This window comes from Acinonyx jubatus, chromosome E2, assembly GCF_027475565.1.
Source record: "Acinonyx jubatus isolate Ajub_Pintada_27869175 chromosome E2, VMU_Ajub_asm_v1.0, whole genome shotgun sequence".
Taxonomy (NCBI): Eukaryota; Metazoa; Chordata; class Mammalia; order Carnivora; family Felidae; genus Acinonyx; species Acinonyx jubatus.
Window position 1 is genome coordinate 46,210,860 of NC_069396.1, and position 27,894 is coordinate 46,238,753.

Here is a 27,894-nt window from a genome sequence, read left to right on the forward strand (position 1 = left end):
CAACGCTCTAAGTGCATAACACATGCTCCCCTACTTTAAGCTGCTGGTAGGCAGCGCTGGGTCCACCCTGTTCCCTTCCCCGCAGGCCCAGGATCTGTGCAAAGAGAGCCCGGCCCTCGAGCTTCCCCATCTGTGGAAGGGGCATTGAAAGGATCGGTCGGGATGCGCTGCTGCCCACATGGGAGCTGCTCTCCTAGGTTATTTTCAGACTCAACACCCACCTGGATCCGAATCCTGCCTCTCCCTCCTTGTTCTGTGACTTCGCGCTGTTCCCGCGCTGGGCCTCAGTTTCCTCCCTCAGGAAATGGCACCAGGAGTGATACTGACCTCACCTGATCACGCGCTTGACCATGTTCGACTTTAAGATTTGGGAGTCATCCTTCTCACGGCTCTGTGCAAGTCCTGCCTTCCCTGCTTACTGCCCAGGTGACCTTGGGCAGGTCATGTAAGCTCTGAGCCTGTTTCCTCCTGGACTAAAGAACAGAGCCTGCATGGAGCTTAGCATACCTCCTGAAGTTCTCACGGCTGGAAATATCCCACAAGGCCTCTTAGGATCAGGGCTGGGGGCAGATGGGGCATTGACTACAGACAATGGTCCCCCATCACTTCACGTTTCGCACCAATTTTATGGAGCCAGTGTGTTGGCTGTGCCCAGCCGGGGAGATGGCAGGAGACACGAGGGGAGGCTGGGAGGAGCGCTTTCGCTTGTGGCACACTGGCTCCAGTGGTATGTTACCCCGCAGGAGGGGAGCTGCGCCTGAGGTAGGAGGCGGGGTGGGGGACGTGGTTTGGGGACCCGCAGGGACTCAGGAATTCTGAAAGGAGTGGCACCAGCCTGGTCCAAAGGGCAGGTGCCGATGGGCGGTGCCCACAGAGGTTGCCCAGGGCCCCACAGCTGAACCCCAGAGACTCCCAAAACTACAGAAAGGGTTCCTTTTGATATCCCTGTTGGTCACCTCAAGGACAGACCACCCTGACTCCCAACTCCCTGCCAGCGATTGGCTTACCCCAGACGGTCAGCAGCTTTCCCTACGATTAGAAATCCTGGTTTGGCCTGTTCTTTGACCCCGGCTACCAACTGATGTCCACGTATCTAAGCAAATAATTTGCAAAGGAAACCTCTCTGATTACCCCCTGACTCCCCACCCTCTACCCCAGAAAGCTGTGAGCAGTCTTGTTGGACCTCTGGTTTCTTTTTGTTTCTTTCTTTTTTATTTTATTTATTTTGAGAGAGAGAGCATGAGTGAGGGGAGGGCAGAGAGAGGGAGAGAGAATCCCAAGCAGGCTCTGCACTGTCCGCGTGGAACCCGACACAGGGCTCGAGCTCACAAACCACGAGGTCACGTCTTGAGCTGAGATCAAGAGGCAGACACTCAACCTACTGAGCCACCCAGGCGCCCTAGATCCCTGGTTTCTTGCACAGCATGTGTGATACCGTGCTGAAGCAGCAAGTGGGGTTCACTGCAGGTGTGCCAGGAATGGGCCACATGGGACCCTCACTGTCCACAGGCATCCGGCTCCCGACTGCAAAGCTGTCTTTGACTGATGATGTCTGGCAGACGGCAGTACACTCTGGAAGGCTGGCTCAGGCTGGTCGGCTAGGACAGGCGGACCCTGACCCTCACACTGGAGTGGGTCACGAGGGCGCCGTAGTGCCCTACCCAGGAACGCGTGTCCCTCCCATACTGCTCGAAAGACACGTATCGGATGCCCTTGCCAAAGTTGGTGAAGACATGAGACACCTGTATGGGGAAGGAGAGCGGGAGGTTGAGGAGCTGTGGGGCCCTGCCTTCCTCCACCTCAACAGGCACTCCCCAAGGATCAAGTAGGTACCAGGCCCTGCTCTAGGTGCTGGGGCTACAGCAGCGAAGAACAACCTGGTGAACCTGACAGTCTAGTCGGGGACTCAGACCTTGGAGACAGCCGGGGGTAAGAGGCAGAGGGTAAGGTAGGCAGGAGGGTGGGGTTGTAAAGTGAGTGAGCAAAGGCATCACTAAGGCAACACTAGAGCAGAAACCCAAAGGAGGGGAGAGAGCCATGCGGGGATTAGGACAGAGACAAAGAGTGTTTGGAACAGAGGAACGGTCAGTGCAAAGGCCCTGGGGTAGAAGTGTATCTGGAGCAAATGAGAGAACAGGAGATGGGTCAGTGAGGGAAGGGGCAGATCACGTGGGGCCTTGTGGGCCATGGAAGATCTTTGGCTTCTGGCACTTCTTATCCTTTGCGAAACTCTTTTACGGAGTTAATATTCACCTAGCAAATTGCACCATTTCAACTGCACAATTTAGTGGCTTTTACCTATATTCACAATGTTATGTAACTATCACCACTATCTAATTCTGGAACATTTCCATCAGCCCAGAAAGAAGCCTCATATCCGTTAGCTGTCACTTCCAATCCCTCCCTTCCCCTAGGCTTGGCGATCGCTAGTCTGTCTGCTTTCTCTCTGTAGGGATTTGCTTATTCTGGACATTTCATATAACTGCACTCCTACAAGATGTGGCCTCTTGTGTCTGGCACAAGGCAGTCTGGACCCACCTGTCGGCAGCCTCTCTCAGTCCACTGAAGGACCGGGTTGGGGGAGGCCGAGAACTTGACCACTTCGTGTTCGTACACGTCCAGGAGGCGGACCCGGAGCCGGTAGATGCAGCCACAGTTCTCGCGGGCACCCCACCTGCCAGGTCGTGGTGAACCTTGATGTCCCCGCCACCCACCCGGTCTCTGGGGCCGGGAGAGGGAGGCTGAGGACTAAGCCTCCCTGCACTTGGGTGAGGGTCGCACACACCCACCCTGCACATGGAGAGATCAATCCTGGAAATTTGCGGGGAAGAGCCTGGGTGCCCCTGGGGTGGATTCTAGAGGCTTTGTGGTGTGTGTGTGTGTGTGTGTGTGTGTGTGTGTGTCTGGGAGGAACCACCGCCCCCAGGGGAGGAGAAGCCTGGGTATTTCTGGGGAGGAGCCAGAGCCCCAGGGAAGAAACCAGACTTTGATGGAGGACTGAGAGCTTGAAGGAAGAGCCCGAGTGCTCTGGAACCAGTGCCTCCATCCCAACTCTGCCCCCCTGAGTCTCAGTTCTCAGGGCACAGTGCTCCAAACATTCCTGGGGCCTTGGGTGTCCATAAACCCTTAGGGTCCGTACTGAGTGTGGGCGATGAGGGAGGAGTGGGCGAGATGGGGCACCAGCCAATGGCCCCCATGTCAACAACCCTGGGGCCTGCTGACGGGGGACAGGGAAGAGTGCAGAGTAGGGGCTCTGGGCTCATCAAAACCCTGCCCCTCCCTGCCTCTGCAACTGTGAGAGCATCACTTCCCCCCACCTCAGCCTCACTCCAGGAGCACAGTAGCAGTGGCCAGCCCAGGGGGTTGATGGGGGCCCAGGTGAACCCCTTCTGCGCGACTGCTGCCACCACGGGTGACGCTTGGGACAGGTTGCCATTCTTTCCTCACCAGTCGGCCACACAGATCTCGATCTGGGCGCTGTCCAGCAGCTCCTGCCACATCCCCTCCATCACCAAGTCCACAAGCTGCCTCTTGAAGCACCATCTGGAAAGAGGAGATGGTGTAGGGATGAGGCAGAAAGTCACAGCCCAGAAATCACCTCCTCCAAGAAGCCTCCCTTGGGGTTTGCTCTACTAGACAAGATATATGATGGGCTGGGCAATCCCATTGGCCTCTCACATCCCCTCCACCATTCTCCACCAGGCTCTAGGCTCCGGATACAGGCTGACCTGTATGTCCCTAACATTTGTGGGGACTGCGACAGGAGTACAAATGGATGCTCAACATTGAGCAGGCAATCCTGGAGTCTCCTAAAGTGCGGAGGCCCAAGTCTGAGGGTGTACTACCTGTGTGGACTGGTCTCCCTTACTCTCCCCTTCCTGTTGGGTCCCAGATGGGTCCCACCTCCCAGATGGGAAGCTCTAGCAGGAGGGAAGGGAGAGAGGAGAGTAAAATCAGGTTATGTGGCCTCCTGGCTCCCTCCCAATGGATCACCGTGGGACTGCTATGTCTCTTCATGAAAGGATACAGCTCCACGGGACCCTCTCCTCACAGCCTTCTCTGTCTCAGGTTTAGGAGCTGCGTCCTCCCCTTACCTTTGTCAGGCCCAGGGCTGGTAATGCCCCTTCCCCTCACTGTTACTAGCCTAAGGTTCACGCAGTCTCCCCTGTGGTCTGCCTACCCCTCTGTAAACAGTCCCCCCCCTAATTTGAACATGCCGTCATAACAGAAATAGCGTAGTGGAAGAGAACAGAGTGCTCGGGGACAGACCTAGGTATATTTGGCAACTTCGTTAGCGATAGAAGTGGCACGCCGTATTCAAAGGTGGATTAAAGATCTAAATGTGAAAGATAAAACTATGAGGCTACTAGAAGAGACTATGAGAGAATACTGTTGGGTAGGGACTGTTTTTTTTTACCCAAAATTTCAAAAACACATTCTAAAGCAAAAAAGCAATGCATTTGATATGTGAAAATAACAACCAAGAACACCAGGGACACAGTTGATACAGATAGTAGATGGCCAGGACGGACAAGGGGCTAAAATATACGAGGAATTCTCGTATAACAAGAATAAGACATCAACCCTAATAGAAAAGATGAACGGGCAATTTCCAAAAGAGGGATTCCAAAAGGCTAACAAGCACTTGGAGAGATGCTTAATTATTAGTAAATCAAAACATGCAAATTAAAACGTCAATGAGACATCACTTCATGCCCAATATACTGGCAACTACTAGCGAGCTGGATGATGCCACATGAGAATGGTTGAATATGGGGGGAGGGAACAAGGAAAATGGGTAAGAGGTAGGAGAATAGAGAGAATCAACCAGTCAACTGTTCTGATGTCTTCATAGAACTTATCACCATCAGAAGCTCTGGCGCCAGACCACCTGGGCCCAGATCTCAGCTCCACCATTTACTAGATGTTGGCTACGCTTTGTGCCTGTTATAAAGTGGAGATAATCATACTATCTGTGTCACAGGGCTGTTGCCAGGATTCAAAGAGTTATATGTAAATGTTTGTCGTTTTGTTGTCATTATTATTTCACTGTTTTATGTGTTTAATGTCTCCCCCACCGCATTTCTGAATTTTCCTGGTATCTCTCTGGCATATAAAACAGGGCCTGGTACTGGCAGGCCCTCAACAAATATTTGAGTAAATCAATGAGGGAAAGAGAGGATGTAGGTAGGGTCCCCTTCCCAACTCAGGGCCCTTGCCCCAGGGATCAGGGGCCACTCACTGGAAAGAAGTCACGAAGCAGGTCTGGGAAGGAGCCCCCGGCACCAGTGTTAGGTTCTTTTCCACGGCCCAGCCATTCCCGCCGTGCTCCACCTCCCAGCCTCTGAAGCCCTCTGTGGGATACAACAACCTTGAAGACGAGGAATTCACCTGCCGCTCGCCCAGCCGACCGCCCGCCACAGCTCAGCTTGCCCCGCCCATCGACTCCTCCCTCCTGCGCTCCGCCCCGGGTTTCTTCCACTCTGGCCCCGCCTCCCAGACGCGGGCATTCCTGTTCCCACCCTACCACCGCGTCATTCAGCCCTGCCCTTCCACTCAACTCGTCCTCAGCCCCACTCGGCCCCGCCTCCAGTTCTGTCTCCCTTCATCTACTTCATTTACCCACTTGGACTTCTCCCTAACTGCGGGCTCTTGCCGTCAAGGTCCCATCCCCTCTTACAGCAGCCTCCTGGCTCCCCCTGCCTTGGGCCCGCCCACTCGCTCAGTTCCCCCTCCCCACTGGCTCTCAATGCGGCTTCATATTTCCATGCAAGCTCCGCCCCCGCCAGCCACCCAATTGGCTTTCCCCGAGTCCTCCCCGGCTCCGCCCCCTTTAACCCCGCCCACTGAATCTACAGTCCAAGCACGTGTCATTCCTGCCGGGGCCCGACTCTTGGCTCCTCCAGCTTTCTCGCCCATCCAGTTCGTCTTCCTTCACTGCCCACAGCACCTGCCCCCACCCCCCGCCCCAGTCCATCTCTTTCCCCGCACCACCCTGGCCAGTTTCCCAGTCTCCTCTTCCCTCGGCCACGCGCCCTGGCTGCCTGCCTGGCCCCGCCCTGCCTCATTATCCTGACCACGCCCACTAAGCCTGGCTCGGCTCCCCCACCCCCTACAACACTCCGGTCTCCCCGGCCCCGCCCCTGGCTCCGCCCCCGGCACGCACGCTCTCCGCAGGAGTTGAAGATGAGGTTGCGGCCGAGGGGTGCGCGCAGGCAGTAACGCGCCAAGGCGCAGAGCGGGAACTCCTCGTCCTCGTTGTTGGGCGGGCAACGCTGGGCCACGGCGTAGAGTGCGCGGCCCTCGGCGCTGCGGTCGCGGGCTAGCTGCAGCAGCCACACGGTGGGCCCGTCCACCACGTCGCGCCAGGCGCGGCACACTGCGCGGCAGCGCGTCACTAATGCGCGCGGCGGCACGTGGCTCAGCACCTGCACGAGCAGCTCCGGGGGCAGCGCGTCCAAGGCTATGGGCTGGTCCGCGGGCAGCCGCCGCCGCGAAGGCCGGGCGCCCATCTCAGGCCGCCGGAATCCTGCGGGTTGAGAGGGGTCAGCAGGTGAGGGCAATTTGGCCTCCCTTCATCTCTCCCAGGACGAAGGTCCCTGCAGCTTGACCATGACCCCACCAGCTCCGGTGGAGGACCAGGGGACTGCTAGGGCCGTGAAAACCGGGTACCTATTTCCTGACCGTTCATTGGCTCTGGGGCGATCGGTTTCCCACCTTTCCCCCTCGAGCAAAATACCCCTGGTCTGACCATGACCCCCACTGCCGCTCACCACGGCTTCCATGTCTGGCCGGTGCACTTGAGTCAGGCTAGTCAGTTTACGTGTATGACCACGAACACACAGAAAAACCCACCGAGGAGGAAACCATCTCCACCCCCATCGCCCAGCCGGCTCCCAACTCCTTGGGCCTTTGAAACTTCTGAACTGTCTTCAGCAAAATCCATTTCCTCGCTCTCTTCGCTGAACATTCTTGTCATCTTGCTCTGACCAAAACCTAGCTCTCCTGTGACCCTTCCAAATGGGTGAATCTTGCTCCTTGGTGCTACTTCCAGACCATTCTCCCATCCTCCCCTCAAACTCCCCAGCTATGATTCCTGTGTCATCAGAATAGGCGGTTCATTAGGCCGCCTTGTGCATCATCTGCTGACCCAGATCACTACTCACTTCATGACTTTAGCTTCAGGCTCACTGCCACTCACGCTGCTCTTCTCAACATCCCTGGTCATTTCCACATCCAGGTATATGATCCTTCCTTGGGCCACCGGCCTCTCTGTTCTCTGACCTGCTCTCTTCTCCCTTCTGTGGTCACACCTAGACCTTGTCTCAATAACCACAGATTCTTCAAGACCCCAATCTCCTTGCCAACCATCACCCTTTCTCTCTCCAGCTCTTTCCTTCCAGTGCCCCAGACCCCCACAATCCTTCCAGCCCACTGTGATTCCCCCATCCTTTGTGTCTACCTCCTTTTCACTGCCCCTCATCCCCCCAAGTCCTCGTGTCTTCCTTATCCAGTTTAAACTGCTCAGATACTCGTTAAAAACATTCTTTGCATACATCCTGGCCTCCGGCTTCCTCCGACACGTGACCTTGGTTCAATCAGCCCCCTGCCTACCCACTTTAAGGTCGCCAAAGAACACACAACTCCACTGGCTGGTCTCACTTCAAGGTTGTGAACTTGACCCACACGGGCCAGCCCAGCCCGGCAAGCAGAGACCATTTCTCTTATCCACAGGCTCCTCCTCTCTATACATAACTATTTCGCACCTTCTCCCCCAGCGCTAGCCTAGCTTATCACACCCTGCCTTCCACCTCTTCACTTTCCCCTTGCTTTCTTATTTTGCAGAAAAAATACAAGCAATGAGAAGTGAACTTTCACACGTACCCATCACCCAATCTACCAGCTACCTGCCCCGTGGCCTCTGTGCTTTCCCCTCTGATTGCCCTGCAAACGTCAGCCCCCGCCCCCAGCCCCCAGCTCGGCCTGCTCCCACCCCTCCCGCTCACTCCAGGCCTCAGTCTCAAGTTCTCCTCACTCTCTGACACACCTTGGATTCCCCCTTCGCACTGGATCATCCTCAGCAGTCCACACAGTCATCCCTCTCGTCTGAAAACAAACCCTCTCTTCACTTCACCTCCCCTTTCAGCTCTGGCCCCATTTCTTTGCTCCTCTCTCTCTCTCTCTCTCTCTTTTTAAATTTAATTTTTAAATGTTTTTCTTTAAAAAAATTTTTTTTAACGTTTATTTATTTTTGAGAGACAGAAAGACAGAGCATGAGCAGGGGAGGGGCAGAGAGAGAGAAGGAGACACAGAATCTGAAGCAGGCTCCAGGCTCTGAGCCGTCAGCACAGAGCCCGACGTGGGCCTCGAACCCACGGACCGTGAGATCATGACCTGAGCTGAAGTAGGATGCTTAACCGACTGAATCACCCAGGCACCCCTCTTTGCTCCTCTTTATGGTAAAACTTCTCAAAAAAGCTGTCTCCAGTCTCTGCCTCCATATTTTCTACTTCTGTTCTCTTTTAAATCTTGTCTAATCAGGCTTCGCTCCCCTGACATGCCAAGGTCACCAGTGACCCCCTCGGTGCTAAATCAAAGTCAGAGTTCAGTCCTCACCTTGCTGGACCTGTTGAGCAGCACTTGCCATTGAGGGTTATTCCCTCTTCACTTGGCTCCAAGCCCCACAACCTCTGGACCCCTCCGAGTTTGCCTGGTGGCTCCTGCTGAGTCTCCTTGACTGTCCATCCTCCCTCTGATCTGGCAATGTCAGGGACTGGTATTTGAACCTCCTGTATTCTCCATCACCACTCACTCCCTTGGGGATCTTGCCCATTCGTACACTTCCCACCTGGCCCATCACTGTCTCCCTGCTTCTTTCCCCAGGTGTCTGTTCCTCACTAGTAGCCAGGTCGGGGTGAGCACCTGAGTCAGGTCCTGTCCCTGTCCTGCTCAGAGCCCGCGCCCGCCCCCCTCGGGCTCCACCTCACTCAGAATAAAGGCAGAGTCCTCACTGTGGCCCACAAGCGCCCACACAGTCTGCCCCCATCACCTCCTTGCCCTCATCTCCCCCTTACCCCCTCTGCCCAGCGACACCAGCCCCCACACCCCAGGCCCTTCGCATGGGCTGTTCCTGCCACCCGGATCCAGAGGATTTCTAGGCTCACCTCCAGACTTCAAGTCTTTGCTCAAATGTCAAGTTCTCCATGAGACCATCCTTGGCCGCCTTGTTTACAATTTCAGGGCCTCCTGATCACCACCTACTCCCCCTTCCTTTATCCTTATTTTATACCTCTCTAAAGCTCTTATCACCTCTTAACACACCACACACACAAGTATATATAATCTACTTTACTTTCTTTATTGCCTGTCTCCCTAACTGCATTATAATCACCATGGGGAAAAGTTATTGTTTCTTTTGTATATTACACACCACACCGTCCACACCAGTGCCTGACACATAGTAAGTGTTCAATGAACAGATGTTCATGGAATGCACAAATGAATCATCACATCAGAAACCCACTCCACAGATGAGGAAACTGAGGCACGGCAAGGTGAAACACCTTTATTTGGCAAGAACTCAGTGATGGAGCTCAAGACCTAGTGAGAAACTCACTGCATTTTCTCCATCGGGGCAGAACTGCCTAGCGATGAACACCTTGTGGCTGGATCCTGGCCAGCCTGGGTTCAAGTTCTGGCTCTGCCGCTAGGTGGTTATGTGACCGAGGTCACATCACTCAACCTCTTAGTGCCGTTTCCTTCTCTGAGAACGAGGATGGTAACAGTACCTACTGCACGGGATTGTTGTAAAGACGAAACGGGTTCATGTTTGTAAAGCACTTAAGAAAAACCGCTGTGTCTCAGAAATGAGTGACATTAAATTAATATTGAACGCCAAATTATGTTAGTTGCTATTATTATTACCCATCATAAAAGAATGACGAATAGCCATTTAGCTATGATTTTTTTCATCTGGTGACATTTATTGGGCCTTTATTAAGCGACTGTGCCGCGCATTTAAGCTGGGTCATCTCACTGAATCCCATCATCTCGTGTAATGGGCAAACCGATCACAGGAGGTTGCCCCGGGTTAACAGGCTCCAACGATCTAATGCTTGTTATGTTGTTATGTTGTCTAACGTCGGGAGGTGCTCAACTCGTGACAGCTGTTATTATTTTTAAATAAGTTGATTAAGGTTTTGTTAAGAAGCCTGCGTCGGGCTAGTGATCCACCCACATGGGTCCTGATACCCCCCTTCACCCTGATTCGGTGATTGGTTATAAGACAGGCTTCAAGAGACAGGGTGTGCTTTTCCCCAAGTGGTTCTTAGTTGCATTAATAATTAGCAACAATTTAATACCAAGCTTACCAATTTGCCTGTCATGGACGTGAAACTCATCAGAGTGTGGTTTTCTGGCTTGGCTCTCCTTAAGAATGTGCTGATCAAAAAAAAAAAAAAAAAAAAAAAAAACGAATGTGCTGGACACTGGCGAACAAGGGATCTCTGGAGCTGGGGTGGCCTCCTCACAAGATGAGTGCGGGCAGACTTTGCCAAGGAGCAAGGACCTTCAAGTGATGTACCTTACGAGCCCTGAGTATACAAAATGCTTGTCTGGGGAGGGGGGAGTGGGGGGCGCCTGGATGGCTCAGTTGGTTAAGCGTCCGACTTTGGCTCAGGTCATGATCTCACAGTTTGTGGGTTCGAGCCCTGTGCCGGACTCTGTGCTGACAGCTCAGAGCCTGGAACCTGCTTTGGATTCTGTGACTCCCTCGCTCTCTGCTCCTCCCCCGTGTGTGTGTGTGTGTGTGTGTGTGAGTGTGTGTGTGCGCGTGCGCGCACTCTCTCTCTCTAAACTAAATAAATACACATTTAAAAACAAAACAAATTGCTTAAAGGGCCATAAGGAGCCTTATGGCCATAATGTCCACACGGCTGAATGCCAACTATTGGCTGAGCCAGTATGGGACATGTAAGGCACAACAATGCCCTGCTGTCAGAGTGTTTGGGGCTGCGTATGTTGGGGGGGGGAGGGGTGTGGTTATTTTACTGGCCGGCACAGCGACCAGGGGATGCTGCTGGCAGGCAGTTTCCAGGACCCGTGACGCTCTGCAGACCACGATGACTATAGTAACATATCCTACGTCACATGTTTTTCTGGGACTTGACTGCCCTCCATTAAGAGTCCACACCCCTCCCCTTGACACGGGCAGACCTCTGTGACTGCTTCAACTTTCAGAGCACCACAGATGTGACATCGCTAAGGGATTTCCAAGGCGGGGTCGTAAAAGATACAGGTCACTGCCTGGCTCTCTTGGGACAGGTGCCTTGGGAGCCCTGACTCCAGTGGGTGCGCGGGCTAAATGGTTAACAAGGAGGACAAAAAGAGTCTGGGTCCATAGCATTTACTGACGTCTGGGCAAATGCACCTGCCGCCGCTCATCGCAAGCTACCAACATGAAGTCCCCGAACTGTGGGGCTGGAGAGCTGCCCAAAGTCTTGGTCTCACAAGCCAGCTCCAGGACACCCCTGCCCGAGTCATTGCTTAAGTCTGGCTGCCCTGAAGTCATCGCACTGGAGAGACCCCGTGAATTCAGGCGGAGAAAAGTCTGGGGAGCCCCAGCTGTTTGAGTCACGTCCCGGGGGCTAGACACAGGGGCAAATAAGCCTTCAGGTGACCCAACCCCAGTCACTGTCAGACGGCACTGCGTGTGAGCCTCTAAGAACAGCTTAGCTGAGCCCAGCCAACCCCCAGAGCCGTGAAATAAAGGTTATCGTTTTAGGTCACTATGTTTTGAGTAGTCTGTTATGCAGCACTAACTAAATGGGACAAGGCTCAGTGACCTGCACTGTGTGGGATGGGTACCTTCCACAAAGAACTGTCCTCCCCCAAAAGCCAAAAGAGCCCCCACCCGGTAAGAAACAGCGGGCACCCTGAGTGCAGACACAGACCAATCTGGGTTCCAATCCCGACTACCCACTTCCTTGCCTATGAAACGTATTTATCTCCTTTGAACCTAGGAAACGTAATTCGGGAATAGCATGTGTTTTTGGTTTCTTTGATTTTTTGTTTTAAGTTTACTGATTTATGTTGGGAGAGACAGAGGCAGGACAAGCAGGGAAGGGGCAGAGAGAGAGGGAGAATGCCAAGCAGGCTGTCAGCCTGCAGACAGCGCAGAGCCCAATGCGGGGCTTGAACTCACAAAATCAAGAGTCGACCCTTAACCGGCTGAGCCACCCAGGCGCCCTTGATTTTTTGTTTTTGAACAATGCTGTTGTTAAGTACTGACTACTGGCGTATTATCATTTTTTAATTCAGAAATCTACTTTATTTATATTTGTTGCCTGTTTACGGGGCTAATTCTTTTTCTCCATCGTTTTCTTTTTGGTGGTAAAACCCATGTAACATAAAGTTTAGCATCATAACCCTTTTTAAGTGTACAATTCAGTGATATTAAATATATTAACGTGTCACCATCCCTGCCATCCATCTCCAAAAGTCTTTTCAGCTTGTAAAACAGTAATTCCCCACCACCCCCGCTAACCTCTTGCCCCCGCTAACCACTGTCCTTTACGTCTGTATGATTTCGACCACTCTAAGTAACTCACGTAAGAGGAATAATCATACAGCACCGGTTTGTGATTGGCCTGTTCACTTAGCGTAATGTCCTCAAGGTTCATTCGTGTTGTAGCATAAATCAGAATTCCTTTCCTTTTTAAAAAAATTTGATGAGAGAGTGGGGCAGGGGCAGAGAGAGTCTCCAGCAGGCTCCATGCCTCGCATGGAGCCCGACTCGAGGCTTGATCCCACGACCCTGAGATCATGACCTGAGCCAAAATCAAGAGTTGGATGCTTAACCGACTGAGCCACCCAGGCGTCCCAGAATTCCCTTCCTTTTTAAAGCTGCTTAATATTCCATTTTGCTGATCCATTCATCGGCTGTTGGACATGGGCCGCTTCCATGTTTTAGCTATTCTGACGATAGGTATTTTTGTTGGTGTGATACCTTTATTTCATTTTATTTAACCATCCGGAGTCTTTTGCACCTTGAGATTGTGGTCGATGACACGATGGCCCACTTCATGGTGACCACATGTGCTGAAGGGCAACAACAAATTCTCTGCCATTGGGGCGCCTGGCTGGCTCCTTCGGTGGAGCCTGTGACTCTTGATCTCGAGGTTGTGAGTTTGAGCCCCGCGTTGGGTGTAGAGATTACCTGAAAATAAAATCTTAAGAAAAAAAAATCTCTGCTAAGAGAATTTCAGGCAGCATTAAAAATTCTAACTGGGCAGGGGCACCTGGGTGGCTCAGTCGGTTGAGCATCCGACTCTTGATCTCAGCACAGGTCATGATCTCAGGGCTCGTGAGTTCAAGCCCTGCATCGGGCTCTGTGCCGATGGCGCAGAATTCTGTGTCTCCTTCTCTCTGCCCCTCACCTGCTTGTGCGTTCTTTCTCAAAATAAATAAATAAACTTAAAAATACATATATGCTTGTTTCTTTTTTTTTTTTTTACATTTTTTATTTTTTGAGACGCAGAGAGAGAGCACAAGCGGGGTAAGGGCAGAGAGAGAATGAGACACAGAATCCGAAGCAGACTCCAGGCTCCGAGCTGTCAGCACAGAGCCCGACGCGGGGCTCGAACTCACAAACTGTGAGATCATGTCCTGAGCAGAAGTCGGACGCTCAACCGACTGAGCCACTCAGGCGCCCCCCAAATACATATATATTAAAAAGAAATTCTAAGCAGGCAGAGATGTACTCATTTAGAAAGGATTTTGTTTCCGTTTCCTGACCCGAGGCCTGGCTGTATGTGTGTGTTAAATATTCACCAGGCTGTACAGCTTGAGTCTTTTCTGTAAAAGGTTTAGGAGAAACCCTAACAATAAGCAGAGATGGTAGTCCACGGCAAGGGACAAAAAGATGTCAGAGAAGCTCTCCCCAGACTTGCCAAGCAAAATATGGGACTATTTAAAGCGAAGGCGTCCCTAGAAACTAGTAAGCTCGCTTATCTCTCTCCTCAGCAGTTCCTCAAATTGTGTGGGGCCAGTGGCCTTTTTATAGTGACTGGAAAATATTGCCCCCAAATACCTCCATGGCTCAGTGATGACACCATTGACATGGTTTGTTCGCTGGAGTCCACTCACAATAACCATTATTTTATGATTTTTTTTTTCTGGCTCTGGGAGTTGCCTGGGCGCAGGTCGGCAGTTCTCGGGGGCTGGAATGCAGTTGTCATCTGGAAGGGGTGCGGCTGGGTCATCTGAGGGCTTACTCAGTCCCCTGCCTGGCGCCTGGGATGCGGAGCCTCGAACAGCTGGGGCTTGGCAGGCTCTTGTCTATCTCCATACGGTCTCTCCAGCTAAAGCCTACGTTTGTCAAAGGCCAAATAATACAATTTCATTTTCTTTCTTTCTTTTCCCCAAATGTTTATTTTTGAGAGAGAGAGAAAAAGCGAGCGCACCGGGGGGGCGGGGGGGTGGTGGCAGAGAGAGGGAGGTGGACAGAGGATCTGAACGGGGCTCTGTGCTGATAACACAGAGCCCGATGTGGGGCTCGAACTCGAGAACTATGAGATCATGACCTGAGCCGAAGTTGGACGCTTAACTGACTAAGCCACCCGGGAGCTCCTAGAATTTCTTTTTCAAGGCTCATGATTCATTAAGTGGTCTTCACTTTATAGGATGTTCGTCCTTCATTAATGTTATTGCTGAATTTGTATTGATTTTACCTTTATTAATTTCAGCATCATTTTTAAAGATTATTTGATTTTTTTCAATTTTTATTTATTTTGAGAGAGATGGAGAGCAGGTAGGGGAGGAGCAGAAAGAGAGGGAGACAGAATCCCAGGCAGGTTCCACCCCACCAGCTTGGAGCCTGACCTGGGGCTCGAACCCACAAACTGCGAGATCATGACGCGAGCTGAAGCCAAGAGTCAGGCGCTCAACCGATGAGCCACCCAGGCTAAAATTTTAGCATTTTAGCATTATTGTGAGAGGGAGAGAGAGGGCACAAGTGACTGAGGGGCAGAGAGAGAGAGAGAGAGAGAAGAGAGAGAGTGAGAGAGAAGCAGGGCTCACCCCAAGCGGGGCTCGAGCCCACGAACCATAACATCATATGCTTAACATTCTTTCCTAGACTCCCATACAAATGGAATCATATAACATACCCGTTCAGCGCGGGTGCTGTGAGGAGTTGGCAGAGCTCAGACGGGGCAGGGAGCTTCACACGTGCCCACTCCCCTCCCCTGTGTACCCTCTCCCCAAGGCGAATCCACAGAGGCATATACTGCCTCATAGTTCCCCCTTGGCCAAACTGGAGTTTGGCCATTTAAACTTTTCTGTGCCGGCTGACAGGTTGAATTTCCCCAGTAGAGGGCGCCAGAGGAACACGACAGGAAGAAGGCTTTTTTTTTTTTTTTTTTTTTCCTTCCAGCTTCGTCGCCCCAGGGCAGCTTCTCAGGCACCTGCAGCGTGCAAGCTTCTCCCGTGCCTGCCAGCACCCCGCGGCCAGCGCCGTCCCCTCAGGCGGTTTCCTATTGCCCCGAGCGCCCCACTTCTTGCGAACTGCATTCCCCAGCATCCCGCTGGACAGACTTCTGGCAAGTTCCGGAGGGGGGGGCCTTTCCATCAAGTTCAAGGTGCAGCACGACCGGGGCGGGGGGCGGCCCCTATGCCCTTTGTGAGCCTCCTCCAAGAGTTCTCGAATGAGATCAGGGTCTGGGACTGTCATCTTTCTCAAGCTCTCAGTCTTTTTTTTTAATGTTTATTTTTGAGAGAGAGCGTGCCAGTGGGGGATGACTGAGAGAGAAGATCTGAGGCCGGCTCCGTGCTGACAGCAGAGAGCCTGATGCGGGGCTCCAACTTGTGGACAGCCAGACCATGACCTGAGCAGAAGCCAGAGGCTTAACCCACTGCGCCACCCAGGCGCCCTCAAGCTTTCAGTCTTGGATCACAAAGGTGGTACTGCTCCCGATCTCTGCTATTTCTATATTCTTTAGCATTCTCTTCATTTCTTAGTAGCTATTTTCCCTGCTATAATTAATAATTCTGTCTATTAAACGTTCTCCCTTCAATTTACTGCCTGGTTTCTGTCCCCCGATTGGACTCTGGCTGATACATACAGTATGTTCCCCTGTGTCTTCTTTCCTTCAGGATAACGTCTCTGTGATCCGCCCACGTTGTTGCATGCGTCAATCGGTACTTGGATCCTTTTTATCGCTGAGGAGTATTCCATCCAGCCGATAAACCACAATCTGTTTATCCACTCACCATGATGGGACATCAGGCTCTTTCCCGTTTGGGGCTGTTATGAATAAAGCTGCAATGAACATTCAGGTACGAGTGTTTGTATGGACATACATGTTCATTTTTCATGAGTAAATACCCAGGAGGGACATTCTGGGATCATACAGTAAGTGTATATTTCACTTGACAAAAAAACACCCAATAGGTTTTCTCGGCAACAATGGGCCGTTCTCAGTCCCTTCAACGGTGTGTTCTCAGTCTAGGTGCAGTTGCCAGGACCACGTGTTGTCAATTGTCTTTTTAATTTTTGACAGAATGGCTTGTTTTTCGTGCTCTCGGGGGAGTGTCCTCTACCTGACATCTTCCCTTATTAATTTTAAGTCTTTGCTCTTGAACCATAGCGCTGATGTTGTTTCTCAATAAGCCGAGATCAGAATTCTTTGCTCTTAAGAATTACATGCAGGTTCAAAGATTTGATGTGGCTTCCCTTTCAAGAAGTCAGACGAGCTGCTGATAATCAGGGCCTATGCTGGCTTTTATCAGTCTTTGGGTTGATTTCAAAAAAGATTTTTTTAGTGTTTATTTTTGAGAGAGAGAGAGAGCAAGTGGGGGAGGGACAGAGAGAGAAGGAGACACAGAATCTGAAGCAGGCTCCAGGCTCCAAGCTGTCAGCACAGAGCCGGAAGTGGGGCTCAAACCCACGAACTGTGAGATCATGACCTGAACCAAAGTCAGATGCTTAACGAACTGAGCCATCCAGAAAGGATGCCTTTTTATTAAAAAAAAAAACAACATTTTTTTTTAATGCTTATTTATTTTTGAGAGAAATAGAGCGTGAGCAGGGGAGGGGCAGAGAGAGAAGGAGACACAGAATCCGAAGCAGGCTCCAGGCTCCGAGCTATCAGCACAGAGCCAGACATGGGGCTCGAAGCCACAAACCGTGAGATCATGACCTGAGCAGATTGGACACCCAACTGATTGAGCCACCCAGGCTCAATCCTCACCCCGAAGGAATGCCTTTTATTTTTATTTATTTATTTAAAAAAATTTTTTTAATGTTTGTTTATTTTTGAGAGAGAGAGAGAGACAGACAGACAGAGTGTGAGCAGGGGAGGAGCAGAGAGAGAGGAAGACACAGAATCCGAAGCAGGCTCCAGGCTCCGAGCTGTGAGCACAGAGCCTGACGTGGGGCTTGAACTCACAAACCTCAAGACCATGACCTGAGCCAAAGTCAGATGCTCAACTGACCAAGCCACCCAGGCACCCCTGGAAGGGATGCCTTAAAAAAAGAAAAAAAAAAGAAAAGAAAAAGAAAATCTTGGCTCAGTCGGTTAAGCGGCCGACTTTGGCTCAGGTCATGATCTCGAGGTTCATGGGTTCAAGTCCCCCATCGGGTTCTGCACTGATATTGCAGAGTCTGCTTGGGATTCTCTCTCTCTTCCTCTCTCTCTGCCCCTCCCTAACATGTGCTCTCTTTCTCTCTCAAAATAAATAAATAAACTTTAAAAATACTAAAAAAAATAATAATAAATAAAGCTTTAAAAAAAAGCCATCCTTTTTGGGTGAATCCAACCCTGGGGTAGCCTGGCCTGGCAATGAGAGCAAGGGCTGGGTTTGGGCCCCCACTCACACTGCTGCCCCTGGCTGGCCTCTTAACAGTAACAGTCCTATGTGCCTGATACTGTGCTAGATGCCCTGGAAACGGTATCCCAGGAAAACCAAGTTCAAATGCCTCCAACAGACAGGCAGTATCCTTTTCTTTTTTTTAAAGTTTATTTATTTTGAGGGACAGGGAGCAAGGGAGGGGCAGAGAGAAAGGGAGAGGGAGAGAGAGAGAATCCCAAACAGGTTCTGCCCCCATGAGCACCAAGCCAAAGTGGGGCTCGAACTCACAAACTGGGAGATCTCTTCCTGAGCTGAAACCAAGAATAGGACGCTTAACTCCCAGACGGGCAGTATCCTTTTTAAAACATTTTTCTTTAATGTTTACTTATTTTTGAAAGAGAGAGAGAGAGAGAGAGCGCGCGCGTGCATGAGCAGGGGAGGAGCAGAGAGAGAGGGAGACACAGAATCTGAAACAGGCTCCAGGCTCCGAGCTGTCAGCACACAGCCCGACGCGGGGCTCCAACTCACAAACCGTGAGATCATGACCTGAGCCGAAGCCGGACGCTCAACCGACGGAGCCACCCAGGCGCCCCTGAGATGGGCAGTATCTTAAACGAGGCCGCTGGGTAGGAGGAAACAGGGAGTGGTGGTGCTTGGCAAACCAGAAGGTACAGCCAGCCTGAAGTCTGTGCCAATCTGTACTCTGGCTCCTTTACCGCCAAGTAGGAAGGTTGGCCTGCTTTGGCCACATCTTCCAGTTTGTTCAAAAGAAACTGGAAACCCCAGTTTCCATGTGAAGTCACCCAATTTTTAAAGGTTAGCAATGCATTAGAAAAAAATTAAGGCACCGTATGGGCCAGATAAAAGACAGATCTGCAGACCCAGGAACTGAATGGGTGTGGCCATTTGTGACTTCTGTATTATCCCAGTTGATCACACCAGGAGGAAACTGAGGCCCGGAGAGGCAAAATGACTCCCAAAAGGTCACACAGCAGTCAGACCATGGACCGGGGATTGGAATCTGGGCAGCCTGATCTCCCTCTCAAAGGGCGTCCTCTCTATGGACGGCAAAGAAATGCAAACGCAAAGTAAACAGGAGGAAGCCCATCCACAAAAAAGGAATGCCACTATTTTCCAGAAAGACAGAAAGCAGACCCAAGTGGAGGGGCCAGGGTCAAACTCAAAGTGGGCACAATGGAGCCTCAAGGAGGCTAACCCTAACCTCAAGAGGCTTTGGACCCAGAGCCAGGGGTCGAGGGGGGCCAGGCTGGGGGAGGTGTGCAGGCGGAGAGTGAGAGAGCAGAGTGAGGACAGAGGTCGGCCCGTCTTCGCAATGACTGCGCCTATGGGCTCCCCACTCCCTCTCCTGCTCCCCACGTGCTTCGCCACACAGGTCTCCGGCTGCCCAACATTCATCCACGGGAAAAACAAAACAAAACCATACTGGAGGACTGTTCTCTAAAGAAACTGCATGAAGGCAGCTCTTCCCGCCCACGGATCTTGTCCCCGGGCTTTCATAAAATCACCTTTTTGCACCAAAGACGTCTTCAAGAATTCTTTCTTGGCCGGAGCCCACGACCACCACCCATACCCCCAAAACCCCATCAATCACAACCTGAGCTAAAACCAAGAGTCGGACGCTTAACTGACTGAGCCACCCAGGTGCTCCTATTTTTCACCATTCTAAATGTCAGCAAGGTGGTTCTTCTGTTCTAAGCCAGCTCGGTTGGACGGAATGGTCTGGAAAGGCCTTATTCAAATACGTGACGACTGGCAGACTGGATGTGCCGGAGAGACCTCAGTGGCGACTGCTCATTTCTACTTTAAAAGATCTCTCCGGGTGCCTGAGTGGCTCAGTCGGTTGAGTGGTTAAGCCTCCGACTTCGGCTCAGGTCATGATCTCACAGCTCGTGAGTTTGAGCCCCGCATCGGGTGCTGTGCTGACAGCTTGGAGCCTGGAGCCTGTTTCAGATTGTCTCCCTCTCTTTCTCTCTGCGTGTCCCTCCCCTGCTCACGCTCTGTCTCTCCCTCTCCCTCGAAAATAAATAAACGTTAAAAAAAGAAATAAAGAAACTGCATGAAGCCTCTGGGAGCTCACTCCCAGCAAAGACTGGCTTCTCCCTCCTAACACCAAGTGCTGTCCCCAAACACAGTTCTCAGTCATCCCTTCAACTAGACTAAGAAGCCAGTGGGAAAGCAGGACTATATTTCTAACAGCCCCAAATTTCAAAACAGTTACTTATTTTTTAAGATTTTATTTTTAAGTAATCTCTACACCCAACGTGGGGCTCGAATTCATGACCCCGAGATCAAGAGTCATGTGCTCTACCGACTGAGCCGGCCCCATCAGACCAGTTACTTTGATTTAAAAAAAATTTTTTTTAATGTTTATTTATTTTTGAGAGACAGACAGAGCGCAAGTGGGGGAGGGGCAGAGAGAGAGGGAGACACAGAATCCGAAGCAGGCTCCGGGCTCCGAGCTGTCAGCACAGAGCCAGACGTGGGGCTCGAACTCACAGACTGTGACATCATGACCTGGGCTGAAGTCTGACACTTAACCAACTGAGCCACCCAGGTGCCCCTGAGTTACTTTTAAAAAGCCACCCAGCCCCTTGTTTGTCTGAAAATGGGATTGACGAGGAAGGCTCACCAGATGCCTCAAGAAACTAGCAGCCGGAAACAGAAGTATTGAGGGAAAAGGGCAGAACTGTAGCAAACTGACCCCAGAGGAAAGAGAACAATTCAGAGGGCCAAATAAACATGATAAGGAAAATAGCAGAGAAGGCCGGCTTTAGGCTTCATGGGGATGTGACCCCCACAGTCACATGTGGTCCTTTATCTGAGGGGCTCTGTGCTTATTGTAATGTTCTGCTCTTGCCAACTAGAAATTCTCAAATCATTTTCTAATGTTTATTTATTTTTGAAAGAGAGTGAGAGAGAGAGAGAGAGAGAGAGAGCAGGGGAGGGGCAGAGAGAGAGGGAGACAGAATCCCAAGCAGACTCCATGCCGTCAGCACAGAGCCCAGTGCGGGACTCGAACCCACGAACCGCGAGATCATGACCTGAGCCGAAACCAGGAGTCAGACGCTTAACCAACTGAGCCACCCAGGCGCCCCAGAAATTCTCAATCCTTTCTAAACAAGGGGCCCATACACGCATTTTGCATTGGGCCCTGCAAATTGGTACATTTGCCCTGGGTATGTTTAGATTAGAGAAGATACTCAAAACACCGTAAGAACAGGATATTATGAAAGGAAGAATGTTTTCTAGAAGAAAAAAAATTCCCCAAAAGTAGATTGGATGAGTTAGAACCCAGAAAATACCTCTCTCAAAAGGGAAAAATTAAAGGGGCACCGGGCTGGCTCAGTCAGTGGAGCATGTGACTTGATCTCATGGTTTTGAGTTTGAGCTCCACGTTCTTTTGCAGAGATCGCTTAGAAAAACTTAAAAATATAAAATCCTGGGGCGCCTGGGTGGCGCAGTCGGTTAAGCGTCCGACTTCAGCCAGGTCACGATCTCACGGTCCGTGAGTTCGAGCCCCGGGTTGGGCTCTGGGCTGATGGCCTGTTTCCGATTCTGTGTCTCCCTCTCTCTCTGCCCCTCCCCCGTTCATGCTCTGTCTCTCTCTGTCCCAAAAATAAATAAACGTTGGAAAAAAATACAAAATCCTAGAGACTCCTGGGTGGCTCAGTCTGTTGAGCATCCGACTCTTGGTTTCGGCTCAGGTTATGATCTCGTGGTTTCATGGGTTCGAGCCCTGCATTGGGCCCTGCACGGGCAGTGCAGAGTCGGCTTGGGATTTTCTGTCTCCCTCTCTGTCTGCCCCTCCCTTGTTTGCACTACCTCTGTCTCTCTCAGAATAAGTAAATGCACTTAAAAAAATAAAAACAACTCAGAAAAAAAGGGAAAAATTAAAGCTCTGACAAACTGCAGGAAAAACAAAAAACTGCTTAAGAAAATCGTGGTCCAAATATATACACTAACTGTATCCATGTTATGTCAATTTGACAATATGCAAGAAAAAAGAATCAATTTGACCTGGAGGCTAGAGACATTCTCACTAAAATAGGGACATTCTTCTTAAAAAAAAAAAAAAAATATATATATATGTACACACATGTATGTATATGTATATATATATCTGAGTATATACATATAAATATATATATACACCTCACATATAACATTGTGTAAATTTAAGGTGTATGTGTTGATTTGATACATTTATGTATTGCAAGACGATTACCACTTTAGCATTAGCTAGCACCTCCAATCATGTCACTTAATTATCGTTTCTTTTTTGTGGTGAGAACATTTAAGATCTGGTCTCTTAGCATAAAGACTGTCTTCTCAACAAACGGTGATGGGAAATCTACATGCAAAAAGATGAGTTTAGGCCTTTATCTCATACCACACACAAATATCAACTCAAAATAAACCATACAGCTGAATGTAAGAGTTACAACCATAAAAATTTTTAGAAGAAAATAGGAGAAAACTCTAATGATCTTGGGTCAAGCAAAGACTTCGTAGATACGACACCAAACGTGTGATTCGTATAAGGAAAACAATGGATGAATTAAACATCTTCAAAATTTAAAACTTTTGCGCTTAAAGGACACCAGTGAGAAAATGAAAAGACAAGCTATAGATTGGCAGAATTATGTCTGCAAATCATGTCTCTGATAAAGGACTCGTATCCAGAATATATAAAGAACACTTAAAATTCAACAGTATGACAAACAAACCACTTTAAAAATAGACACAGAATTTGAGGAGACATTTCACCAAAGATGATATGTGTATGACTAATGAGCACATGAAAAGATGCTCAACATCATTAGTCATTAAGGAACTCCAAATTAAAATCACGATGAGACACCATGTCAGGCCCACCGGAATGGCTACTGTTCAAAAGATTGGCCAGTACCCGGAGAAACTGGAACCCCCGCATGTTGCTGATGGGAACGTGAAATGGGACAGCCACTTGGGAAAACAGGCAGTTTCATTGAAAGGTGAACATTAACAAAAACAGCTCAGCATAAACTTTCCACGAAACACAGCAATTCTATCACGAGACTACCTGCCCACGAGACATAAAAACACGTGTCCACGCACAGGCTTGATTGCAAACGTTCACAGCAACATTATCTATTTGGAAACGATCCGAACGTCCGTCCGCTGGTGAATGGATAAACAAAACGTGGTCTATCCGCACAACGGCACACTGATCGGCAGCACGAAGAACCAAGAATGGGTACACACCACGATATGAATGAACCCCGAAACAGCATGCTAAGTGAAAAAAGCCAGACACACACACACACACACACACACACACACACACACACACACAAACCCCACATACTGTATGATATATTTACATGAAATGTCCCCAAAGGACATATCTAAAGTTACAGAAAGATTAGTCGTTGCCTGGGGCTGGGCTGGGGAACGGGGAAGTGACCACAAATAGGCACAGGGGATATTCTGGAGGTGACAGAAATGCTCTAAAACTGGTGATAGCTGCACGACTCTGTAAATTCACTAAAAAATCACTGAATTGCACACTTTAGAGGGCTGGCTTTTATGGTGTGTAAATTACACCTCACTGAAGCTGTCAGGAAAACCCTGGAAACTCTACAGTGAAAGCATCTAAGACTTAAATATGGTAACAGAACAGACTGTAGATGTTATCAACCTTGACACTGTGAAAATAAATGCACAAGGAACAAAAGATGGGAAACCAAGGCGGGAGGAGGGGAAACCAAGATGCTTGGCTCACCTGCTTCACGTCACGGGACTCAAAAGTTGCCAGCATAAGAAAAAGAAGTGAAGCATAACATTTGAAGTTACAAAGGTCAATAGCGAATAATCTTTAAAAAGTACGATTATTGTTTTATGAGGTTTTTTTTTTCAATATTTATTTATTTATTTTGAGAGAGAGGGCGCAAGGGAGGGCAGGGGAGGGGCAGAGAGAGAGGAAGAGAGAATCCCAAGCAGGCTCCGCCTGCCACAGGGCTCAACCCCACCCGAGCCAAAACCAACTGAACCGCGCAGGTGCCCCTAAAGCAGACTCCACACTGTCCGCGCAGAGCCCGATGGTGGAGTTCGAACTCACAAACCGCGAAATCATGACCCGAGCCGAAATCAAGAGTAGGACGCTCAACCGGCTGAGCCACCTAGGCGCCCTAGATGGGCATTTTTTACTGAAGTTGAAAATGTGTGCCTGCCCCGGGACCCAGCCATTTGACCCCAGAGCCGGGAAACACACACTAGAATGTTCATGACACAATTGTCTCTGACAGCTCCGGTCTGGAAATGACCCATCCATCCACTGGAGGATGTAGGAGTAAATTAAGGTCGTCACAGAACAGCGGCAAGGCACCTAGAACGTTGAGTCCTGGGACACCCGGGCAACTTGAATTGCGCGGGGCAGCCCTGGTCTGCGACACATATGGTCCCCAGGGTAATTCGGGTAATTCCAGACCTCCACTACTTCTAAAGTTTCCTGCTTGGATGATAAACTATATACTCCCACCCATGGTGCTACTCTTAGAAAGTTCGCAAACAGGCTAAACTAATAAAGTGTCGTTAATATCCACACGTGGGTACTAAAACCATATAAAGAAGAACAAAATAGGGGCGCCTGGGTGGCTCCGCCGGTTGAGCGTCCGGCTTCGGCTCAGGTCATGATCGCACGGTTCGCGAGTTCAAGCCGCGCGTCGGGCCGTGTGCTGACAGCTCAGAGCCTGGAGCCTGCTTCGGATTCTGTGTGTGTCTCTCTCTCTCAAAAATAAAAAAAAACAAACATAAAAAAACCAAAAAAAATAAAAAGAGCAAAATAGGAACGTGAGTATCGTAAAAGTCAGGGTGCTGGTTTCCCCTGTGGGGAGGGAGAGGGCTATTAACCAGGTGCCCACAGGGAAGCTTCTGGGGGCTGACGATGTTCTTGCTGCTGACCTGGGCCCTGGTTTCATATTTTACAATTATTTGTTAAACTGTTCATCTGTTTTATATACTTCTCTGTATGGATGTTATAATTCACCATTTAAAAAATATTAATGCTATCAATAAACACCACTGATGTTATTGAACCCAGGAAGGAAACAGTCTCACTGCATCTTTGCACAAATTATAATTCACATTTGCCAAGTGCTTTCTTTGGGTAAGGCACTCTGGAAAATTCTTTCTGTGCATCATCTCATTCCCAGGAGGCAGCAGTGATATTTCTGGGCGAGGAGGCATCACCAGGCTAGTAAGGGACATTGCTTTCGGAAATTGCTGGTGACAGCCCGCAGAGAAAGTGGCATTGTGGGGAAGGTGAGTGTCGCAGGTTCTATATGGTCAGTCACTCCTGGGCCAGCCCCACCCCAAACTCTTGTTCATGACCTTGGGGGAACGGGCTTCCCTCTCTGAGTGGATTTTCCTCTCCGTAAAATGAGAAATGTGCAGGTCCCCATCTCCTCTCCCCAGTCCCCAAATCCAAAAACCTGGAAAACCGGAAGTCTTTCCCAGACCCATTTGGTGGCAGGGCTGAGTCACACTGGTGTGGATTTGACTATCCCGGTGAGTATGTCACGCATTGGTCACAATCTCACGGGTGGTGAGTTCCAGCCCCGCATCGGGCTCTGCTCTAAGAGCTGAGCCTGCTTCGTATCCTCTGTCCCCAGCTCTCTCTCTCTGCCCCTCCCCCGCTCACACTCTCTCAAAAATAAACATTTAAAAAAAGAAACAAGAAAATAAAAAAAAGAAAGAAAAAGCCTTCATAAACTACCAGCTACCGTTAACCGCACAGTAACTGCTCTCGGCACGTTGGCAAGGGCTTTATCAAATCTCACAGAAGCCTCACAAACAGCTCCAGGAGGGAGGTGCCATTTTTCAGCCGGGGAAACTGAGCCTTGGAGAAGGGGAGCCACGGACCCAAGGTCACCTGACACAAAAGCCGCAGAGCCGGGCTTTGAACCTGACTCTTGGTCTCAGCTCAGGTCACGATCTCGTGGTTTGTGGGTTTGAGCCCCACATCGGGCTCCATGCTAATGGTGCGGAGCCTGCTTGGGATTCTCTCTATCCCTCTCTCTCTGCCCCTCCCCTGCTCTCTCTCTTTCTCAAAATAAATTAATAAACTTAAAAAATATTTTAAAAAGTAAAAGATAAAATACTGCCCCCCCAAATAAAATAAAAAAGATCAAACACTGCTTCCCCCTTTCCGTGCTCTTAAAGATATTGCTTTTATATATATAGGAAATAAAAAGGCAGACTCATTTCTATTTGATTTGTGAATCACATCTATAACTTGATTGGATGAAAAAATTCGTATTTAAATAAATACAAAAACTTTATTAAAAAATATTGGGGCGCCTGGGTGGCTCAGTGGGTTGAGCACTGGACTCTTGGTATTGGCTCAGGTCATGATTTCACTGATGGTGAAATTGAGCCCTGCGTGGGGCTCTGCGCTGACAGTACAGAGCCTGTTTGGGGTTCTCTCTCCCTCTCTCTGCCCCTCCCCCACTTGCGCGCCTGCGCGCCTGCGTGTGTGTGTGTGTGTGTGTGTGTGTGTGTGTGCGCGCGCGCGCGCGCGCTCTCGCTCTCAAATAAATAAACTTACAAAATATTATTAAAGAAGGAGCGCCTGGGTGGTTGAACCCTGGACTCTTGATTTCGGCTCAGGTCAGGATCCCAGGGCCCTATGTAAGCCCGGAGCCTGCTTAAGATTCTGTCTCTCTCCCTCTGACCCTCTCTCCCCTGCTCGCGCTCTCTCTAAAATTAAAAGAAAAAAAAATTATTAAAATAGATTCATCAGCCAGGCCTCACAAAATGGGGAGTCAAACAGATCCTATAAATATTTCATAGAACAAGAAAGACGTTTAAAACACTTTTTTGACGTTATGAAAGCAGCCAATAGGGAAACTGCGAGCAATGTGCGATTAATTACAAATAATTTTAACTGGCCGTGGGGCCGGGGTCTGTTGCTTAAGGGGCTGTTTTTGCTGCAAAGCTTCGTCTGCCTCATTTGTCTTTTGTTCTTGGGTGGTACTGGGGCACTTTAAAAAAGTATTTATTTTAAAAGTAGGTGCCTAATATTGCAGCCTTTCAAAATTGCTAGTTAACAGATGCTCTCTAAACTTGAAGGATCCAGACTGAAAGAACAAGATATGGAGCGTTAAGAAATATTACTGAACGCTGCAAAAGTTAACTTAGAAGAACAAAATTTAAATCGGGAGGAGCGGCCGCAGCTAAAAACAAACTGTGCCCAAGTTGCTAAATCGAGAAACGGGGCTCTGAGCCTTCTGATTCACCGATTTGGCGAAGGGGCTGCCAGCCAGAAGAAACAGAAGAAACCAGAGCTGGTAAAAGGGGTCTGGCCTCTCGCCGGCTGCGGAGTACACGTGTTGGTCGGGTACGTTTTGGGGGGAGGGGGAGTTTCTTCCACTGTGGCCTCTGCCCAGGAGCAGCTGGGTGGAAGGCGTGGGCGTCAGAGGACCCGTTTTAAGCCCTTTCCGCACGACCTGGGGCTTTCAAACGTGCGTCCGTGCGACTCTGGACTTAAAGGGGCGGAAGTTGGCTGGGACAGCCTAGGACCCGGGCAGGGCAGGAGAAGGGGCGCTGGGGAACAAGGACTCCGGGGGGACCCGCCCCTCCCGCGGGGGTCTGGGGGCGTTAGTCCTTCCCCGGGCGCCCCGGGGGCGAGTGGGACGGGACACCCGTCCCGACCTGCGTCCCTACCTGTCCCGGCGCTCACCTGGCGGCCCGCTCGGAGGCGGCGGCGGGCTAAGATCCCTTTCCCCACCCTGCTCTGGGAGGCAGTCAGGGGGGCTCCCTGGGATCGGCCCTGCCCAGGGAGCCCCGGGACCCGCAGTCTGGGCAGTCGGTCCTCTGCGGGGGCCGGCGGCTCCGGGATCCGCGGGCGGGCGGCTGCGGCGGGCGGGAGCGAGGCAGGGGCGGGATCCGGGAGGCTGCAGGCGCCGGGGGAGGGCCCAGCTGCCGCCTGGCGGGGCGGGGAGGACGCTCAGCCCCCGCGCTCTGGGACCCGGGGGCCCGCCC

The 27,894-nt window shown here is 50.5% G+C and overlaps 1 protein-coding gene across 5 annotated transcripts; it reads right to left on the reverse strand.

Moving 5' to 3' along the window:
• Positions 1 to 1,184: 1,184 nt before the first annotated feature.
• Positions 1,185 to 27,832, reverse strand: FBXO17 (F-box protein 17). 5 transcript variants are annotated; one of them, XM_027044614.2, is made up of 7 exons: positions 27,593 to 27,832; positions 13,047 to 13,229; positions 6,167 to 6,529; positions 5,243 to 5,354; positions 3,448 to 3,543; positions 2,539 to 2,674; positions 1,185 to 1,742 (listed from the first exon to the last, which is right to left on the reverse strand). In XM_027044614.2, the coding sequence occupies exons 3-7, from the start codon at positions 6,510 to 6,512 to the stop codon at positions 1,599 to 1,601; spliced, it is 834 nt and encodes a 277-aa protein (XP_026900415.1). In that variant the 5' UTR covers positions 6,513 to 6,529; positions 13,047 to 13,229; positions 27,593 to 27,832; the 3' UTR covers positions 1,185 to 1,598. The 5 variants fall into 5 exon arrangements, with proteins under 5 accessions (XP_026900415.1, XP_053067083.1, XP_026900416.1 ...); XM_053211108.1 differs by lacking the exon at positions 27,593 to 27,832 and adding an exon at positions 16,122 to 16,258; XM_027044615.2 differs by lacking the exon at positions 13,047 to 13,229 and having other exon boundaries at positions 27,577 to 27,832.
• Positions 27,833 to 27,894: the final 62 nt, after the last annotated feature.